This window comes from Aplidium turbinatum, chromosome 2 (genome assembly GCF_918807975.1).
Source record: "Aplidium turbinatum chromosome 2, kaAplTurb1.1, whole genome shotgun sequence".
Classification (NCBI taxonomy): Eukaryota; Metazoa; Chordata; class Ascidiacea; order Aplousobranchia; family Polyclinidae; genus Aplidium; species Aplidium turbinatum.
In genome coordinates, this window is record NC_137473.1 from 21,966,802 (window position 1) to 21,985,395 (window position 18,594).

At 37.0% G+C, this 18,594-nt stretch overlaps 1 protein-coding gene across 2 annotated transcripts in view; it reads right to left on the minus strand.

Moving 5' to 3' along the window:
- Positions 1-16,475, minus strand: part of LOC145786144 (uncharacterized) — a 49,281-nt gene extending 32,806 nt beyond the window's left edge. Inside the window, exons 1-4 of one of the 2 annotated variants that reach the window (XM_082597798.1) lie at positions 16,223-16,475; positions 12,317-12,454; positions 11,151-11,260; positions 5,302-5,406 (exon numbers count right to left, since the gene is read on the minus strand). In XM_082597798.1, the coding sequence (XP_082453924.1) occupies positions 5,302-5,406; positions 11,151-11,260; positions 12,317-12,454; positions 16,223-16,326 (457 nt within the window). In that variant the 5' untranslated portion in view covers positions 16,327-16,475. Of the gene's footprint in view, positions 1-5,301; positions 5,407-5,711; positions 5,817-11,150; positions 11,261-12,316; positions 12,455-16,222 lie in introns of those variants that run through there. The other variant, XM_082597803.1, reaches the window with a different exon arrangement.
- Between the last annotated feature and the right edge of the window lie 2,119 nt (positions 16,476-18,594).

Sequence of the window (18,594 nt, forward strand, 5' to 3'; positions counted from 1 at the left end):
TTTTTCGACGATGAATCAACGTCGTAGAAATGTGACATGAACTAACTGGTCTCATCGTCTATTTCCGTCCATGTCAAATTGAGCTAAAACAACATGAAAAGTTCCATAAAAGAGTCACTGTCAAGCTGGCGATTTTGTCACAAATATCTACGAGAAGTAGTCGCCACCTAAGAAATGCTTTCATTCTTTCTCGTTGATGCAAATGTGATACCAGCCGGGAAATAAGAAATTGTTAACTAAATTAAGCGGTAGCGACTCCTTGATCTGATGATCTTCATCCGGCGTTTGAAAAAACTCATATTTTTCTACCCCGTCATGTAAGTATTAAGATCATGCTCCTTTTCAGATGGCATTAACTAAGCAAAATAAAACTTTAACAGGTGCAAGTCAATTGCAGAAATATAACTTTTTATACACAAAATTGCATTTCATCAGCACATGTCGCTCAAATTTTTATAGTCCGCTGCTGAATCATTAGTTTTCTCTTGTTGCCTTGCTGCGTCTATTTTATTAAAGGCTGAAGCCTTTCAGTAACCATGGCGATGGTTTAACCTCAGTGAAATATTTCAACAAACGTGCTCATCAACGTTTATGAAGAGGAACATCTTGCAGCTGCGCCAAGAGCATCAATCGGATCTGATGGTATAGAGCTGTGGTTGGAAAGCTTTTAATGTTTTGTGATAACTTGCTTCAAATGTTTTAAGCCAGGGCACTTTTGCTTTGCAATGGAAAAAACATTGACCAAAAAGAAAATTTGTACGGGCACCTAATTCAATACCAAGGTGTGGATTTAAAGTTTGAACTCTTTTTGTCTTTTTACAACAGACTGTGACTCATGAGTGATTCATCGGACGCGAGCAGGGATGCAATTCAACCGAGCTATTCGCGTTAGATGCCAACGTCAGTCTTCAAATGCTTTTCCCCTGATGAGTTGAAAAGAAAGTGAGCCAAACGACGACGTCACAAGTGTATAAATAAACGAACAGAGCAAACATTGTGCACAAACAGATCCGAGTCATTTTTTCATCGCATTTACCCCCAAACAAAATTGATAATCACAACCTTGTGTTGCGTGTCTGGTTTCAGTTGTTGAAGCCAACTGACGATTTCAAATCGTAGAAAGTTGATCGAGTCTTGCGAATGATCTTATCGCCGATCTGCCAGCTATGAACTTCGTAAACTTATAAGGAATAATTGACGAATCAGCTTCGAGCTTAAATGACAATTCCTAATACAGACTTCATGCTAGACAACAAACCTACCACATTAACATTAGTTCAATATTGCCAGATAGGTTTCGTAGCTAAAATGCGCTCTCAGTAGCTTAGGCAAGTGATACAGAAATATGAGTTTGAAACTTTTGAAAGTTAGTGTTGCTTTTGCATTTTTGAAGCACCGCTATTGCGCAACACCATCCTGCAAGCAATTTATCCTACAAATAGATATATAAAAATACACAAGCCATTCGCACAATTTTTTTTCAGGTTGGATCCAAGAACAAAACTAAAAGATCTTCAGTTCAGTTCAGTTGTTTTTTATTTCTGACCATCATATCAAAACAATACACGTCAACATAGCAAAGGTCGAGAAAAAGGTAGAAGCGACAAAACGCGAACGTTAAAAACGTGCTTGTGACCGAAGTAAGTTATTGAGTTGAAAAAAAAAATTTGGCACGGTCGCAACACCTTCAGAAAAATTTAAGATATAAGAAAATAAAAAAAAAATAAAATGTTAATAAACAAAAAAAAAAACAAATAAATTTAGGCTATAGCTTTATTAGCCCACATAGCTTTAGCTGATATATTTAAGATTTGTATGGACAGTTGCTATGAAGATCGGCCATGGTGCGTTATCAAGAGTGCTGATGGTCTTAAGGCAGTGGTTCCCAAACTTTTTTGAGCGCGACCCAAATATGAGTTTGGTGAACATCTCGCGACCCAAGACGCAGAAAATCTGTATAAACAATTTCAGCAGTCTATACTGTTTTCGCAATGTTTGCCTGCTTCTTTTTCTTCTCTCGTTTGACTTGTAGTAGCTTAGATTGGCAATGCCTCATCGTGTAGCCATGATACGGTAGTTGGGTCCGGTTGTCAAATACGGTACCGATGTTTCCACTTGGGGGTCGTAAGATGGGACATTCGTGGAATATGTGTAGCATTGTTTGTTCTACCGCTCCGCAGACACATATCGGCGTATTGTGCAACCCCCACCTAAACAGATTAGCTCCAGTGCAGCCAACGTCACATCTGATCCTGTTCAAGGTGACCCATGCCTTTCTTGAGAGGTCTGCTCCAGGAGGGATGGAGAGTGCTGGTATAACTGAAAACTGGGGAGGGATATGTGGCAGCTCGTTCTATTCCTGGGCCCATGTCTCCATGCAGCTGAAGTTCTTATCCACAAGCGGTGTAGCATATCGATGAAATGGTTGATGACAGGCGTTGAAGCCTGACTGGCAGGCGCGGATTTATGGGGGGGGCCTAGGGGGCCCGGGCCCCCCCCCGAAATGTTGTGAGGAATTATTGTTGAAGTTCTATGTTTCCGCATCAAATCGTTTGATATGCGTCTAAACAGCTCATAGTAGTCCCACGGCGGACTTAACTTATCCGGGGGGAGGGGGGGTCATTTTTTGTTATTATTATGGTTAAAATCATCCATCGATCAGACTCCTTTATTCCGTTATACAACTGCAAATGCATTTTAATAGCAACATTTGTTGGAGCTGACTCAGCTGAAACCAACGCTGAACCAAATGACGTCAGTTGAAACAATCTGAAACCTTGAATGGCTGTTTTATAGTTTTTAGTCTTCATTATAATTTCAATCAATTGCCGTCTATGCTTGCAAACGTACAAATATCCAATTGGTCATGGACACTGCATACAGGGTTTTAAACCAGATTTCAAGTTTACTTTGCATGCTTAGCAATTTTTATTCAAGCAAAATGTATTTTTCAAACATTTATATTACAATTGTATTTTTCAAATTATTGTATTTTTCAATTATTCACAATTGATGAAATGGCTGTTTCTTTTAATGTCTATTTTATTTTATGGCATATCGTATATGTCGTAGTATAGTGGCGTAGCCAAGGGGAGCCCCTTTTGGCACGCGTTTGACATCACGATATTGAGAATGATGCTTTCAGTCTCTATGTCTCTAAAAGAAAGTTTTTCTAATTTTAAACGAAACTGCATTAAAAGAGCGAGTTTTACCAATACTAAACATTCAAATATCTCAGCCAGGAATTAGCAACAAGAAAACATAGATACTTAGCTTTATTACCGAAAAAACATGATCTTATCCTTTTGCTATGCCACCAGACAGCACCATTTTACAGGAATATTTATACCCACATTTTTGTTGAAAATGCTCTCAGAATGCACCAAATTCAAAGCAATTTTTCAAAATTTTCTGGGGGCTGCCCCTGACCCCCCGCCGCTGGGTATCGTCTTTAGCGAAGACGCCGACGGGCTTCGCCCGCCGGCCGTCAAAACCCCCCCTTTCAAAATTCCTGGCTACGCTACTGTCGTAGTATCATTGTTCATATCTGTTTTATCTTTTTCTTTCTGTTTAATTGATTTTCAAATTTTCTGGCCCCCCCCCGAAAAAAACTCCTAGATCCGCGCCTGCTGACTGGTCCATATCTTTGGGAGTGACTGTGGAGAAGGTGTTGAGGATCGAGTCTTGCATGCAAAGCCAGTTTGTGAGAGGCTTCTTCCCTACGGACATGAGCAGGAGCAATGGCAGCCAAAGTTGGTAGATAAGCAGTAGGTGTGGGGCGGAGACAGCCAGTGATGATGCGCAAGGTGTCGTTAATGCATACATCCATCTTTTTTGTGTTTCTGCTACGGTTCCACACAGCTGTGGCATATTTGGCTGAGCTGTAGACCAAGGCTAGTGCACTTGTACGCAAGGTTGATGCTCGGGCTCCCCATCCTGTTCCTGCAAGGCTTCTCAAGAAGTTATTTCTCGAGGTAACCTTGGCACGGAGTGACTCCATGTGGGGTCTGTAGGCCAACTGCCGGTCAAGTTTTACTCCAAGGTAAGTTGGGTTTGCAGTATAATATGGTAAAGGATTTCCGTTTAGCGAGACAGACATTTGACGCTGGGATTCCCGATTATTTAAATGCCTGCTATAAACAAGATACAGACAACCAGTTGTAGAGTGGTGTAGCCTACTGTAGCTCGTCTTGCTCAGAGAGTAAGTAAAAGTGCTGGATTCGTTGTAGAGTCAAACCGGTTTGGCTTCAGTGCCTCTTCTTGGTGCTTAAAAATAGCCTACGCACATTTTTTTGCACATGTCGGATGTCTCTTCTTGTTCTTCTTTGTATTCGTTTGACAACATTTTATAACACAGCCTACGTAGCGGCTTCCCTGCAACCAGGGTCGCAGATAAAAATTAACTTCAAATTAAAAAAATAGTTCAGAAATCTTAAATTGTCAACTCAGAGAGTAATCTACGTTTAACGTGATTTGTTGAAGGAAGTGACTTGAATGCCGGTAAAACTGTTGGCCATAATTGATTGATAGAAGAGAAGCCAAATAAAAGTGTAGGATGCAATGATACTGTCGATGTTGGGATTAAAACAACTCAATAGAAGAAAAAAAAGTTTCTTTATAAATTAATTTACAACAGTCCTATTTTGGCAGATTTAGATCGTCTCTGCACGACCCATTTTCTGACCCTTCGCGACCCATGTTTGGGTCGCGACCCATACTTTGGGAACCACTGTCTTAAGGGGAACACGTCTTGATGCGTTTAGCTCATAGCAAGAAGAGCAAGGCAGGCAAAGAAAACCCCACAATTGATATTGATATTGCAATTTGTTCAAGTGATACAGTGTGTTGTGTGGTGTTAGTTAGGAGAAAAATATTGAGGTTTAGTGTTGGTAAAAAGCGTATTGGAGCCAACAGATGCTGTGCCATTTGTCAATGACACATTGCAAATGTTTGCAGCGATGTGAAGTCGAAGTTTTGTTTGTCCATACCAAACTCAAGATAACAATGTTTAGATTTTGACTTTTGCGTTGATCTATTGCAAACAGATCACAATACAGTTTGTGCATGAGTTGTGGTTTCAGCAAAGAAACTTGCTTTAGAATGCGAGGTGCTTACAGAGAGCGAATCAAGTGCACAGTATTAATCTCAAGATTTCATCTTGCCCTTTTATCACCAAACAAACTCCGTTTAACCAAGTCGTTTGCTTGTTTACATACAAAAAGTAGTGTAACCGTAGCACGCTTGCGACTTCCTCTATTGTCACAGCAAGATAAAAATACAGGACTCGCCCGCTTGTGTTACCGTTTTCGCATCTTGCCCCCGTAAATCCTCCAGTGCACAGGCACATTTGAGTGACGGAATCTTGGCACCTTCCTCCGTTGAAGCACACGCCGTAAGCGCACTGCGCTGTAATCGTGTTACAAAAATAATACAGTAAACATTTTCAAAACAATATATCTATTCTTGGTTGCGTCCTCCCCAAGTGTACGGCGGCCAGAAAAAAACAGCTTCGTTTCATTCGTTTTTGGATGCAATAGTGAAATGAACCTGTTTTTCTCTGAGCCAAACAAATACTTTGGGGGAGGAGCTGGTTATGAGAACGATCGAACTTTATTTATCTCAATTTTGTGACTTCGACTTGGAAACATTTGTCGAGAAATAAAGATTCGATCAATCTCGTTGTCTACTATAAATTACTATATTGTTGCAACCTGTAGCCCATCGTTTATTCCGAAACAATACATGAGTATTTTCCGCAATCCGCTGTCTGTAGTGAAGTTCCGGAGAAACTTCCCTCGCTTCTTTTTCGCCATAATATCGAGATATATCAGCCCCACAATGCACCTCTCCAAAATTGAGAGGATGAATATTGCCGAAAGAAGGCAATCGAGGATTTTGGGCTAATACTCCTGAAGCGACGGTTCCAAATAATACCAATATAAGGTTGAGCACGGTCATAATGCACTTTGAGGAAAATACAAAAAACTGCATAAAAAGATGTAAATTATCTTCATGTTTGAATTAATTAAAATTCTACGGTCAATTAGGCTACTTTTCTTCACACACTCTATCAGCGCTATAATTCGATAAACAAAATTTAATTAACTAAAACTCGAAACTAATTCGATTCATAGTTTAAAAAAAAGGCTTTTGCTGGAACGCTGAAGTATGACAGCAAGCTGCAAGCTAGGATGTGATGTGGAAAAGAACCAAGAAGCTTATTGTACTGTTACTATCTACTCAACCAACTCCGGCAATAATTAAGCACCCTTTAAGCCACTTTTGGGCCGATGTTTGATTTGAACTCAACAGCAACACCAACAAAGCACTTTTCTGTAAAATTACTTTCTCCTTCGTTTCCTTCTGCTAATGCACTCATAAATATCTCTAAAGATGCTCTCCTTATTGACCGCTCCCCTCAAGATTATTCTCGTACTAAAACACACAAATCTAAAAGATCGTTTTCACACAAGGAGCGAATAAAAAGCCACGACTCTTAACAATAAACAAGAACCAGTCTTCAAAGTCGATCTATATCGCCTGACAATACATTGACTGAAAAACTCTGTGTCTTGCCCAGTAGGAAACCAGTCTCTACTGTAATGACATAACAACACGACGTGAAGAATTTTGCATATTTGGGGGAGACCACAACGGAAGCAAAACGAAAGAGAAAAATTAAGCCACACATTTTTTTTACAAATTATTCACACAAATCCAAGGCGCTGGAATATGTGACCATCGAAATAACAAACTTCATGTTACAATTGCATTGACTAAAGATTTAAAATCAAAGCATCATAAAATAATGACTTCTATCTCTATCACATGTCGAAGATTTACTGTTGACGAATTGTAAACCTGCAAGACTTCTGTTACGACTATCATAATGTACAGTTAGTCTGGGTCTGTACATTTATAAGCTCGAGAACGCTAAACTGCAAGTGACGTACGAATTGCCAGAACAAAACCTTTAAGCCGACTAGATCAACTTTTACCAATCTCCGATTCCCTACAGATATCATCTTGCTGAAGACCTCCAGGGAAAGATGTGATGTCATTGCGAAACGAAAGAACTTGTATAAGGTCCAAATAACCTTCGATCAAATAATACGATAAAGCAATATCAAAAAATGAAAAAAATAGGCTGAAGCAACGTCTAAACAAATGCTTTTTTGTTTTTTGCACCATCATGAAGCAACGTCTAAACAAATACTTTTTTGTTTTTTGCACCATCATGAACCAAAGTCAGCACCAACAAGATTTTTTTCAGTAATACTAATATTAGCGATTAACATGTGACTTTAAAAATAACTTGCAATAGATGTCATATGCATTCAAATGCCTTGCAAAATGTTGACACGGGTCTTGCTTGAGTGCATAGCGAATCAACCCAAAGATGTCGCAATAAACATAAGCTTACCGATGAAATTGTCTTTGCTCTGGTTTGTTGACCAGCAGCCGAGTTTTTTTTACAAGTTTTTATAACACCCCAGCAGCGGGTTCTTGGTGCAACCGCTGCAACCTTACTACTTGTTGCGACATAGTGACCTTGTCTTGTATTGAAGGTTGTGGAAAACAGCTAGTGCGTACAAAGTAATCACAAAGAAAAGAAACGCTTCAAAGAAAATTTTAGGCATTCTGTTAGTTACTACTTATAAACAATTCAACCACGAGTCCACGAGGCACGAATGCACTGTGACGCGCCTGGGCAAGTCTTTCGAATCGTCTCACTAAATTTCGAATTACAAAAGTAAATTCCAAAGTTTTTAACAAAATCTCTTCAAATCTCAATCATTTGTCAAGCTAAACACTCGATTCCGGTGCAGAAGAGATCGCTTCAATGTCACGGAACATGAAGCAGACTTTTGGCTGTAAAATAACTATACGCCGTCAAGTATGAAGAGACAGGAAACCGAACAATTCATTACAATAAGATTTCTCTAATACTTTTCTTTGCGACACTCAAATGTTTTTTAGACGTCTTGCGATCAGATTAAGACGTTTGATGAAGGTCTGTGAATTCAAGGGTGTACCGCAATAAGACCTGTCGACAAAGCAGCAAAAAGAGAGGAGAAATGTATTCCTAAAGTGGTAAGATCACGTCAGTTTTACATCGAAGTATGGGTTGTCTGTAACGCAGTCAGTTAGCATTCCCTTCGATAAACTTCAACATATGGGCAACTTCTTGTATTGACAAGTATCAGTTGCCTCGGCTCACACACCAATGAGCTAACGAAGGTGTGCGTGCAGTGGCACGTCAAACATCCAACTTATTATCTCTCCTGATGAAATATCATTATCCTAATTGGCTTGCTCAATGAGCTAATAACTAAAAAAATTAAAAACAAACATATTGTTGCCTAAATGCAACGATGATAACAATAATGAAGAAAACATTGAAAGAAATGAAAGCGTACAGTTTGCCAGGCGTGTCGAGCTTTTAAATTTTGCCAACTTCAGTCATTTTCACCTTTTAAAATGTTTCAGCAAAACATAATCGCGTCTCCTATTAGCAGGCCAACGGAGAAATCCAATGAATGGTTTCAATCAATCTATTGTTGAATGCATCCTTTTAAGTTTAATTTTAAATACTGTGAAAATTTGCTAATTTTGCCACCAATACAAGTTATTTATAGAAGAACCTAAACCCTTTGCAATCACGCGGTCATTCATCGGAATTAAACTGCCACTGTGCTATAGCAAAAAGAAATAATTTTGCCACATGCATTTGTGGCAAGAGGTAATGTGATGACAACTTGGTGAAAACAAAGAATACCCACGACGTTTGAAGCTGTGGCTACAATGTTCATTCTATGTAAGTAATCGAAAGTAAAAACAGAAACGTACAACTGTTAGAGCATGAGACTGAAAAACTAAACAAAGTAAATAAAGAATGATATATATAAAACAAAACTTGAAAATAAAAACAAAAATCACTTTTAATAGCCTGGCTCATGGCTACCTAAAGATACGGCCTGATTTGTCACATTTTGCAGAAATTTTCAGATTTTGCTAACTTTGGAAGAATATTTAGATAAATTTTTCTAAAACTTATATTTTTACACTTTCTTTACTGTTTTCCCCAGATGACATAATAGGTTTTAACATCCTCAGATGTTGAAAAACAAAGAAAATTTGATTTCGAAGACTTTAGTCAGACTGTTAAATTTTCAATAACAGTCTGATTTCGCGTTTTTCAACTTACTTTTTCTCATTTGCTATTGCTTCCCCAAGGCAACAAAAAAGTTTTATAACATAAGGAAACAACAAAAAGTAAAAAAAATCTCAGAAAATGTCAGTCAAACACTAGCAGTAGCTGTAATCAAAATCTGCAAAATGTGACAAACCAGGCCGCATCTCCATGCCTGGCTATTACATTATTCGTTCGATGAGATGTGTTACGAGACGTAAAACGTTATAGAAGTATTAAAAATATATATTTCTGCTTTTACATTATATTTATCGAATTATTACTATTAGAAAAGTAAATATTCTGATAACAAACAATGATCAGCAACAACTAACAAAAGACGACGCAAGAGTGTTGTGTACCAGAGAATAACTGCACTTTTGCATGTTTCCAAGCTATCGTTTTTTATGCTAATTGGTTTGTATCCATTGTGGATTCTTCTCTTGTTACTGGCCAATCCGACAATTTTTTTTGGTGCAACCCTTTCTTTTTCTTACAGAAAAATATTATCTGGTCTAGTTTCTTCGCACATTCTATAGTACTGACTGGTCCTGTTCGAAGATAAAAAACATGCCCTTTCGTTTCAACAAAACGTTCCTTTCCGTCGCTTTATTTTGCAGACTTTTAAAGTAAGTTTGGGAACCAATGATTTTATCACTTTCGTTTGGAAATCTAAAAGGCTAATTTTGTTTTGAATTCCAAACGAAAAGAAACACATGAAAATCCAAAAATGCCAAACATGCCAAAGAATTTAAAGTGCAGCTGATTATTATTTACGACATAACGTGGTAGCTAAGGAAAGAAAATATACAGTATTCAAAATCTATGCAAGTATTCCAAATCATTCGCAATTTGTGATTTTGATTCTTTGAAGCCTATACAGAATACAGCCAAACTACGTCATCATACACAAATACACACCAGAACTTCAACTAGCAATGCTCCAGCAGAGACGAGGCCGAGCAATGAGCATAGGAAACCAGTGGCGTGGAGATCGCTTCATAGAAACAATGACGAAAGTCGCTCAAAGAAGAATCAAGATCGGTTATCACTGCTAACGTCACATTATATAGCTGATTTTCTCCCCAAATGTATGTTTAATGCAAACCAATCGCAACCACCATTCAGCAGCAGTAGTAGTATGCCTGTCAATCGTAAAAAAAAAATTGAAGCCACAACACCAGAAAGTGAAAATTAAAATACAAAAGGAAGCAAAACAATTGAGAGTTTAGAAACATCATCTGTAGGCGGTTCAAGCTTGGGGCACCGCCAAGAAGATAAAAAAGGAGTTCTAGACAGCAATTGCCTTCTCTTTTTAAACAAACGTCGCGACATTGGCAACGTCAGAATGAAAAAGTGACTGGTGAAGAGGCGGGGACTTTACCTACAGTAAAACAAGCTTTGCTCACCATGGCGTTCTTTTTGGCGTTTCATGAACAATCCATTGCATGGTATAACCATGGTCATGGTCAAACTTGCTAAAAAATGTTCTCATCAACATCTTATCATTCATAGTTGTAAAATACTCTTTTCATGTTGACTGCAAGTAGAAAATTCGAGCGGAAATAGCGATGGGCTACAAGTAGCGAGTAAGGAAAGCTTATAATTGTGCACGACCATTCTCGACAACACGTTACAGGAATACAAGATTTGTAATTAAACAAAAATAGAATTGTGCGTCCTTAAAAACAAGCAGAAAGGTGGCAAACACACGGCCAAGGTTTCCGGCACTAAAAGCTTCATTGTTTAATTCATTATGCTTTCATAAACCTGTGAAAATACCAATTAGTCATCAGACGACATGACATCCGGCTAGAAGCGAAGTTGGAAGGATTCCACATTGCGAGTTCCAAGTCAAAGCAATGAAACGACCTCGATACAACTGTGACCTCGAACGTACTTATCAAATCTAATGTCAAACCAACACATTGTTTAATCATAAAGAATATCGACTTACGATGAGTGCAGCCGGCTTCATTTTTAAGTTGGGCCCAGCCGGGGCAACATTCTGCCTTAGCTTCCCGCTTGGTGTCGTAAGATGTTTTATATGTTGTGTAGTAGGCAGTCCTGTGAAAAAAGTTACAAACTTTATTTGGAAAAACTAAACTTAACTCCTTTGTTCAAAAAATTGTTTCGAAACAAAACCAAGAAGAAGAAAGTTTACAAGGAAACAACACTTTTGTTAAGATAAAATAAGTTTATAGGAAAACAATAGCTAAGCTACGCTCTATCAGTTCAAACATGGGTGGCCTGATTTGTCACATTTTGTAGATTATTACTGTTGTCAACTGTCTCACTGAACTTTTGCAAAAAAAATTAGCAAGTAGCTAAAGGCTGACTAATATTTTTAAATTTGGTTTAATAGAAGCTAGAAAAATTAGCTTACTACGTCACAATTGAAACAGATATCATACCAAATCAAAATTCGTTTTGTCGTAGTTTTAATACAAAATTGTGACAAAAAGAAAATTTGAAAACGAAAACCTGACTTGATAAAATAGACTTTTTTGCCCATACAGTTTTAAAGTTTGTCACCAAATAATCCAGAATTTAGTTTGTGGAAGTTTGGCATACATCAATAAGGCAATGAAATCTTAACTTGATTGAATTTTATTAGTTGTCCCAATATCATGGGATGTAAGGTTAAGCATGTGCTTGGAACCACGGTACAAGATGAGATGTATTAGTGGCTTCCAACATTGCAAATGATGTAGAAAGACAAAATTGAGAACAAAGCAAATACTTTTAAGTCTGGATCTAAACGCAAGAAAAACAAAAAACTAAGATTTGCCATGACTTCCCATTTATTGACTTAATGGTATATACTATAGATCATAAATCATCATGATAAAAAAACTAAATCATTTAAAGTTTTACATTGACATGCTAGAAAAAAAACATAAAGGACGTATATCTCAAAACCTTTCATTTGGACTAACAAAGTGAACAATTTTGCCAAAATTCCACTCACATGTTGTGCTGTGTTACCCAGAGAAGACATCATCATCATCAACCAATGAAGACTTAAAAGTGCAATGATGACTGGAGATTTACCATGATAAAATAGCGACGTTGTTATATTACGATGAGTTTTCTGTCAAATTACGTGGTACACGTCATTACCTTCGCTCATATCCGACACACCAGCGCCTCCGATTCCCGCAACTTTGTTTCCAAACTTTTACAAGACGAGTGAATGCCTTCACGCATGGCTGCACAGAACGGACGACTTTGACAGCCTCCTTTTCACAAACGTTCGGCCTGCAACAGAAACAAAGTGTGCCAAAAAATCTTCTACCATAGCAAATTATATGTGAATATATGGCCAGTTGGTCACCGTACCATAGATCGCATGAGTTCACTTGTCGTAATATAAATAACAAAGCTAATCTGCCATGGCTTGGTGAGCATTGCGATCCAAACAATAAAGAAATTGCATTTCCGTGCAAAATGCTTGAACTAGTATGTCTCTTCGTTAAAAACTGAACTTAATAAAACAAATAGCGGTACAGCATTTGTCTTGATCCTTGATTAATTCAAAGATAAACAGTTTTTGACAAAACAAGTGGTTTAAAAGTAAAATAAGTTCAAATGTCAGTGCTATGCCACAGCAATTATAAAAAAACATGTGAGAGTAAGAGTTTTTGGATAGTGAAAAGATATTCAGACATAGGTTATTATTCAATTTTTTTATTCACATCACTACACAGCTTTAAAATCTAAATGAGGTTCCCCAGGTTTTTACAACAACTTTCCATATCACTACTCTGAATTCGGATAAGTTGAACTCGTAATGAAACCACAGCTGTCGATCAGCATAACTTTTTTTCCAATGTCAGTACTCAATCGTATCAATGCAAGGTAATGACCTTGAAATTAATATTCGGTAAACGTTGTCAGTTCGGAACAAAGTAATATTAGACAGAATGAAAAAAAATACCAAAAAACATCGAAAAACACAATGAATGATAATTTGAGATCCAGCAGACTAAAAATTGAAGATGCCGACGACAGAAAGAAATAGTAGAGTCACCGCGTACGACGATTTTCTTGATGAAGACCAGGCTTTTGGAAGTAAAATAAAGAGATCAGCATGATGTCATAGAGTTGTGTTGTTATTTGCAGATTTATTTCTTGTGTCATCGCCTTCGGACAAGTTTTGCTTTGTTCGGGCCGAAATAATTAAAAGATGCTGGAGAGATTATTGAGATCGACGATATGCTTGGCTCTTTTATTGAGTGCCCACTGCCCACACAAAGGAGTGCTCACCCCGTTGAGTGAAAAATTTACAGCGGCGGTTGGAAGCATAACCATCATTTCTATTTCCTTATTTTTATGCCAACCTGAAGCACAGAAATACCTGTTTTCTAGAAAGCGTAAAACCTTTACATTGACTTGTCATGTGGTGAGCGAAAGTTGCTAATTCCTTAAGCTTCTGTGTCGGCGAATGAGAAACAAAGCCAATCTAAACAAAACTCTAACTAATTCCAATAATCTCAAGATAAATATTTTAATTCACACTAAGCTCTTCTAGTTGGTTATGTTTCAAAACTTAGTCGAGGATTAACTTTCGCTGGTCGGCATAAAGTTGTCTGCGTCAAGAAAACGCATATTGTGGTCAAGCTGTTCTGCTTCAACATTTTCTCTACACTCTTGTTTTTCACGCGGCTGGTGAGGTGGCAACAACCACAGGATGTGCATAAGTATAAACATGACAACATTCTCCAATGATTGTTGCGCACGAAACAAGGATGATGCCGTCATGTCTTTTTCACTCATGATGTAACTGCTGCCGTGAATACATCTCCAAGGCTTAATTCTTGAAAGCTACAGTTTCAAGTAAATGCAATCTAGATAACAGAGCTGTAGGTTTTCTGACATTTTTCATATGTTTATTCATTAAGTTCATGAACACGTTAGTAAACCTTACATAAATGGTAAGCTTTAGCAAACATAAAGCAACATAACTTGAAAACTCTAACGATTCGACAGATATGACGAATTGGAATGATCAGGGCAAGTTTTTATTAACCCAAAAATTCAACAACAAAAATTGACTTTACATTTTAAAAACATTGACTTTATTGACAACAAAAAATTGACTTCATTAACATAACAAAAATTTGACTGAACTATTGTTTCTTGTATTTTATATCTATAATAAGGCTACATCAACGAAAAAATAAGTTTAAATCAATAGAAACACATTGAAATCTTCAACAGAATATATTAGGTTCATTTGAAAGCTGTATAAGTAGGCAACCAACTTCACAACGAACATCACGTTTACCAAGAACAAGAGTTGAAGTGTGACATGATGTTAAGTTTACCAGGCCATAGTCCTAGTAAGAGCCGTAGGCATTTTTCCCTAGAGCAGCTTACTGTTCATGATCAAGAACGAAATCAAGAGCTATTGTCATAGAGGAGCCACTGCGCAATCCACGGCACACCTTTGTCGAACGGTGTCGAACCGTCGCTTAACTAACTTTCTAGTCTTTCAGTGTTCATTATTTTAGATTTAGCGTTAATGTTTTGCAGCGTTTATAATGGTGAGATGCTAAATGAAGCACAAAATGAGATTGGTGAAGAAGAACTTGTTGAAGTAATAGTTTTTTTTTCAAATGTTTTGGACTGGACGTGTTAATTACATAAAATTTACTTTAAATTAACCTAAACTTGAAAAATTGACCAAACAATAAGAACTTGACTTTTAATTGACCTATCAAATTAAGATTTTGAAACCTACCTCTTGTGTCCAAAACTCATAGTTAAACCACACCGCAATAACTTACTAAAAAAAACTTGACTTTGTTAAGTTTACTTGCTCTAGTGATAATCATGAAGTTTAGGTGCATTGCAAAATTTTTGGCTCATGAATCTGTTTGTAATGCCAAATGTTCTATGAAAATTTGCAAAGTATTTTTCCAGCGAAACCTTTCCAGGTAAAATGAGTGACCAATATTGAAGCGAAATGTTCGATGTCATCTAAAAAAGCCATATTTAGGAGATTTTGTGTGTTATGTTCAAAAGTTAGTTTCTATTTGAGTTTAAAATCACTTTTTATGCACGCATGGTAGTTTGACTTGTTTGTTCAAATCACTCTAAATTGAATAGTTGTCAGGTTTACATTGCAACAGAGCATTTGCACAATCGAGTGACAATATGATCAATCACTGTTCTAACACTATGAGCAAACCAAATGATAAGAACTCGTTGTGTTGACAAAATCCGGTTTTGACGCACGTGGAATTCGCAAGTATTAACAATGCTCCAGTGTTTGAGTTTAGCAGAAATGTTTTGTACAGTTGTTGCGGAATAAGCTTTACTACTGCTTTCTTTTCAACGATAGAGAATCTTAGGTTTGGGTAAAAAAACCTTTTTAATGATTTTGTGTGAGAATTACAGTGACTTTGCTACCTTCAAAAATTCCGATTGTGCTAAAACTGTTTCACTTCCTTGCAATCAGCAAACATAAAAGTGGCTGGAAACTTCACGGCTGCAAACACTTTCTTGCTGCAAGCCCACATCATTATCCCTATTTTTCAGTACACGAAGTGCCATTGAAAGGACATAAATCGAAATGCAGGGCTAATCTTGAGAGGAAGTAGCCTACCTTGGTGTATAATAGCCTACTTCTCAAAACACTGCTGAGCATACAATTTATTATCTATGTCATCACAGTACCATGAGATCGGTTTGTACACTGATAAATAAGGATCTTGCCTGGTTATCAAAAACCCACAAATTCAATTTAATGGTGTTTCTTATTCAACCGAAAAGCCAACTAGTTTGCAAGAATAATGAAATTACTGTATTTTGCAAACTTTTGAAAGGGCAATGGTATTTGCCTAATTTACATTTGTAATGCCAATACAATACAATACGTATGCAATGCATTGACATCTGCAATTGTATTTGTTTTTGAAACACGAAAACAACATAATAATGTCACTCTGCATCGACTATGCGCAGCATGGTGACGTCACTTCAGCAACCAATAGCAGAACAAATAAAATTCAAGCTACTTACATTCCCATGTGAAGTCCGTTGCTTGCATCTGATTGGCTGACACACAAGAAAGCAAACCAAGGGATAATAAAAGAGAGCAATCGAGTCCTTGATGATGACACCATTACGACGAGAGGTATTATTTATTCAAAAGTAATTTCAGCAGTAAGCTGAAATATCCAAATAGATTGCTTGGTTTTACTCAATTTCAACTTGTTTATAGTATTTCCAGGATCTACTCCAACAGCTTTATGTTTTTGTGAATGGGAGGATATCAGACCTCCACTAATTTTAAACAAATCAAGCGAATTTGATTAAAAGAAAAAAAAAAAACTTAACCTTGTGACCTTGTCAACCTGTAAAAACACGAAGAAGCAAACAGGTTTATATTCTATAACTTCAAGACGATCTTCACTGGGAGTCAAAACATTTGTTTTATTTGCATACTTGAGCACCGATACTGTACACATATTTTAGTGGCACTCTCAAGCAATGTCATCTCGAGTTTGTGACATATGAGTATACCTCAAGCATACTCTCGCATTATAAAGCAACAACAAGCGCCCGAGGCATCGTATAACCCAATAATCCAAACACGACCAACCAACACAAACCCACATGCCACGGTTCAACTCATATCTAGTCATGCTCTCCCAAAGCCTCATTCGACAACAGTGTCAATACTTCAAACAGGAAAACGTTTCAAACGAAAGTTTTAGTCGAGACAAGTTAGTTAGACTTCTCTAGAGATTAGCTTTAGCTTGCCAAACAAAACAACAAAAGCTTGACCAGTGCTTAATTCAAATTAAATCAGCGAAAAAGAATGAAAAATCGCAATTTGAAACAAAATGCATTCGTGTGGAAAAAAACAGTCGACACATAGAAAAAAAAACGAAGAAATTTTGTTTCAAATAAAAAAAAATTTAACATTATTTAGACTCAAAGAACAATCTGTAACGAACCTGGCTCAAGGCTAGGTATTTTTGATTTTCCGTCGCTTTTTTAGATTGTTTGAAAACACAAGACAAACAATAAATTAATATTGCTTGGATTTCGAAAGAAAATCATAACGAGGGAAAATTGAGTCAAAACAAACAAAACGTCATTTCAAAAAAATGTGTAACTTTTTGCTGCAAATAGTTCTAGAATTTAGTAAAAACAAACTACTTCCTCTTGTGGCTATGTGGCTCATTTAATAATCAAAGTATATATATATATAAGGTAATACTTAATGAGGTTGATGCGATGTTTGATAATAAAGACATTTTTTATTGTAAAATTTTTGTGTTCTTTTTTCGGTATTAAACAATGACTTCCGACCTTGGTTTTGCAGTTGATGCATTCAAGAAACATCTAAACACACCCAGATTACCCCACATGAAATTACTTGGAAATCATTTACTGTAGGCTACAGTACGAGTCAAAGTTCCCTGCTTTGGTATAAGATTATGTAATGATGGTGACTGCTATGGTAAAGGTTAATCAAACAAAGTTGTTCAAACAAATGTATTTTTTCTAAATTATGAGCTCAATGTTACACTGGTTTAGGTTGCAAGTCAGGAAAGTCATATTTGCTAAGATTTTAGTTGCTTATGCAAATCAACTATAAAAAGATTCAAATTCACATGATAGCCTATTCATGACTCGTTTAATTAAGTAGATCGCTGCTTGCAATCACTAACTAGCCCAATCATTTCTAAGCACAAGGTTTTAGCAGTTGGCTATGCACATTGTAATAGCATTTTGTTACTGCATTAAAGTTACTGTTTTGAATGAAACCTTTTTCTTATGAAACATGTTAGGAATATTGAAATAAGCTGCCGGTTGGCTATATAAGCTTTGTAAATGTTGATCTTTATAAGTTAGTCTTATGCTAATAAGTCTTATGCTTAAGATAATAAATGCATAGTTTATTTGGTGCTTCTTCCAATTTCTTGTTTTGGAGCGCTTAACCGTGCAAAAAAAAACAGCATACATGAAACGAACCAATAAATGATCACTACAAACAAAAAAAATGTGTAGTACGCTTGTGGGCTGACACATAGAACATAAAGTACTGTACATTTTCAGTCAACCTCCCCGTGGTGATTCCTGGTAATTCAAGTTTATGAAGCGAATGGCAACAATCAGAGACCGCAACTCACAGGGCACCCGGGGTGGTGAAAAGATAAACCCTCGGCCCAGGTGTTCCACGAGAAAAATCTCAAACGCAAAAAGAAGAATAAGTGGTTTCTTGATAACATCATGAAATAGATTATTTCACAATGTAACAGAACAGATGTGGTTTATTGTTGAAACATGACCTCGTTCGAGGAAGCAAGAGAGCTTGATTAGCTTTTTTTTAACTGTCACTCGCGGTAAAAAGGCTTTTGCCCTAAGTCTGTTTCTGGTTG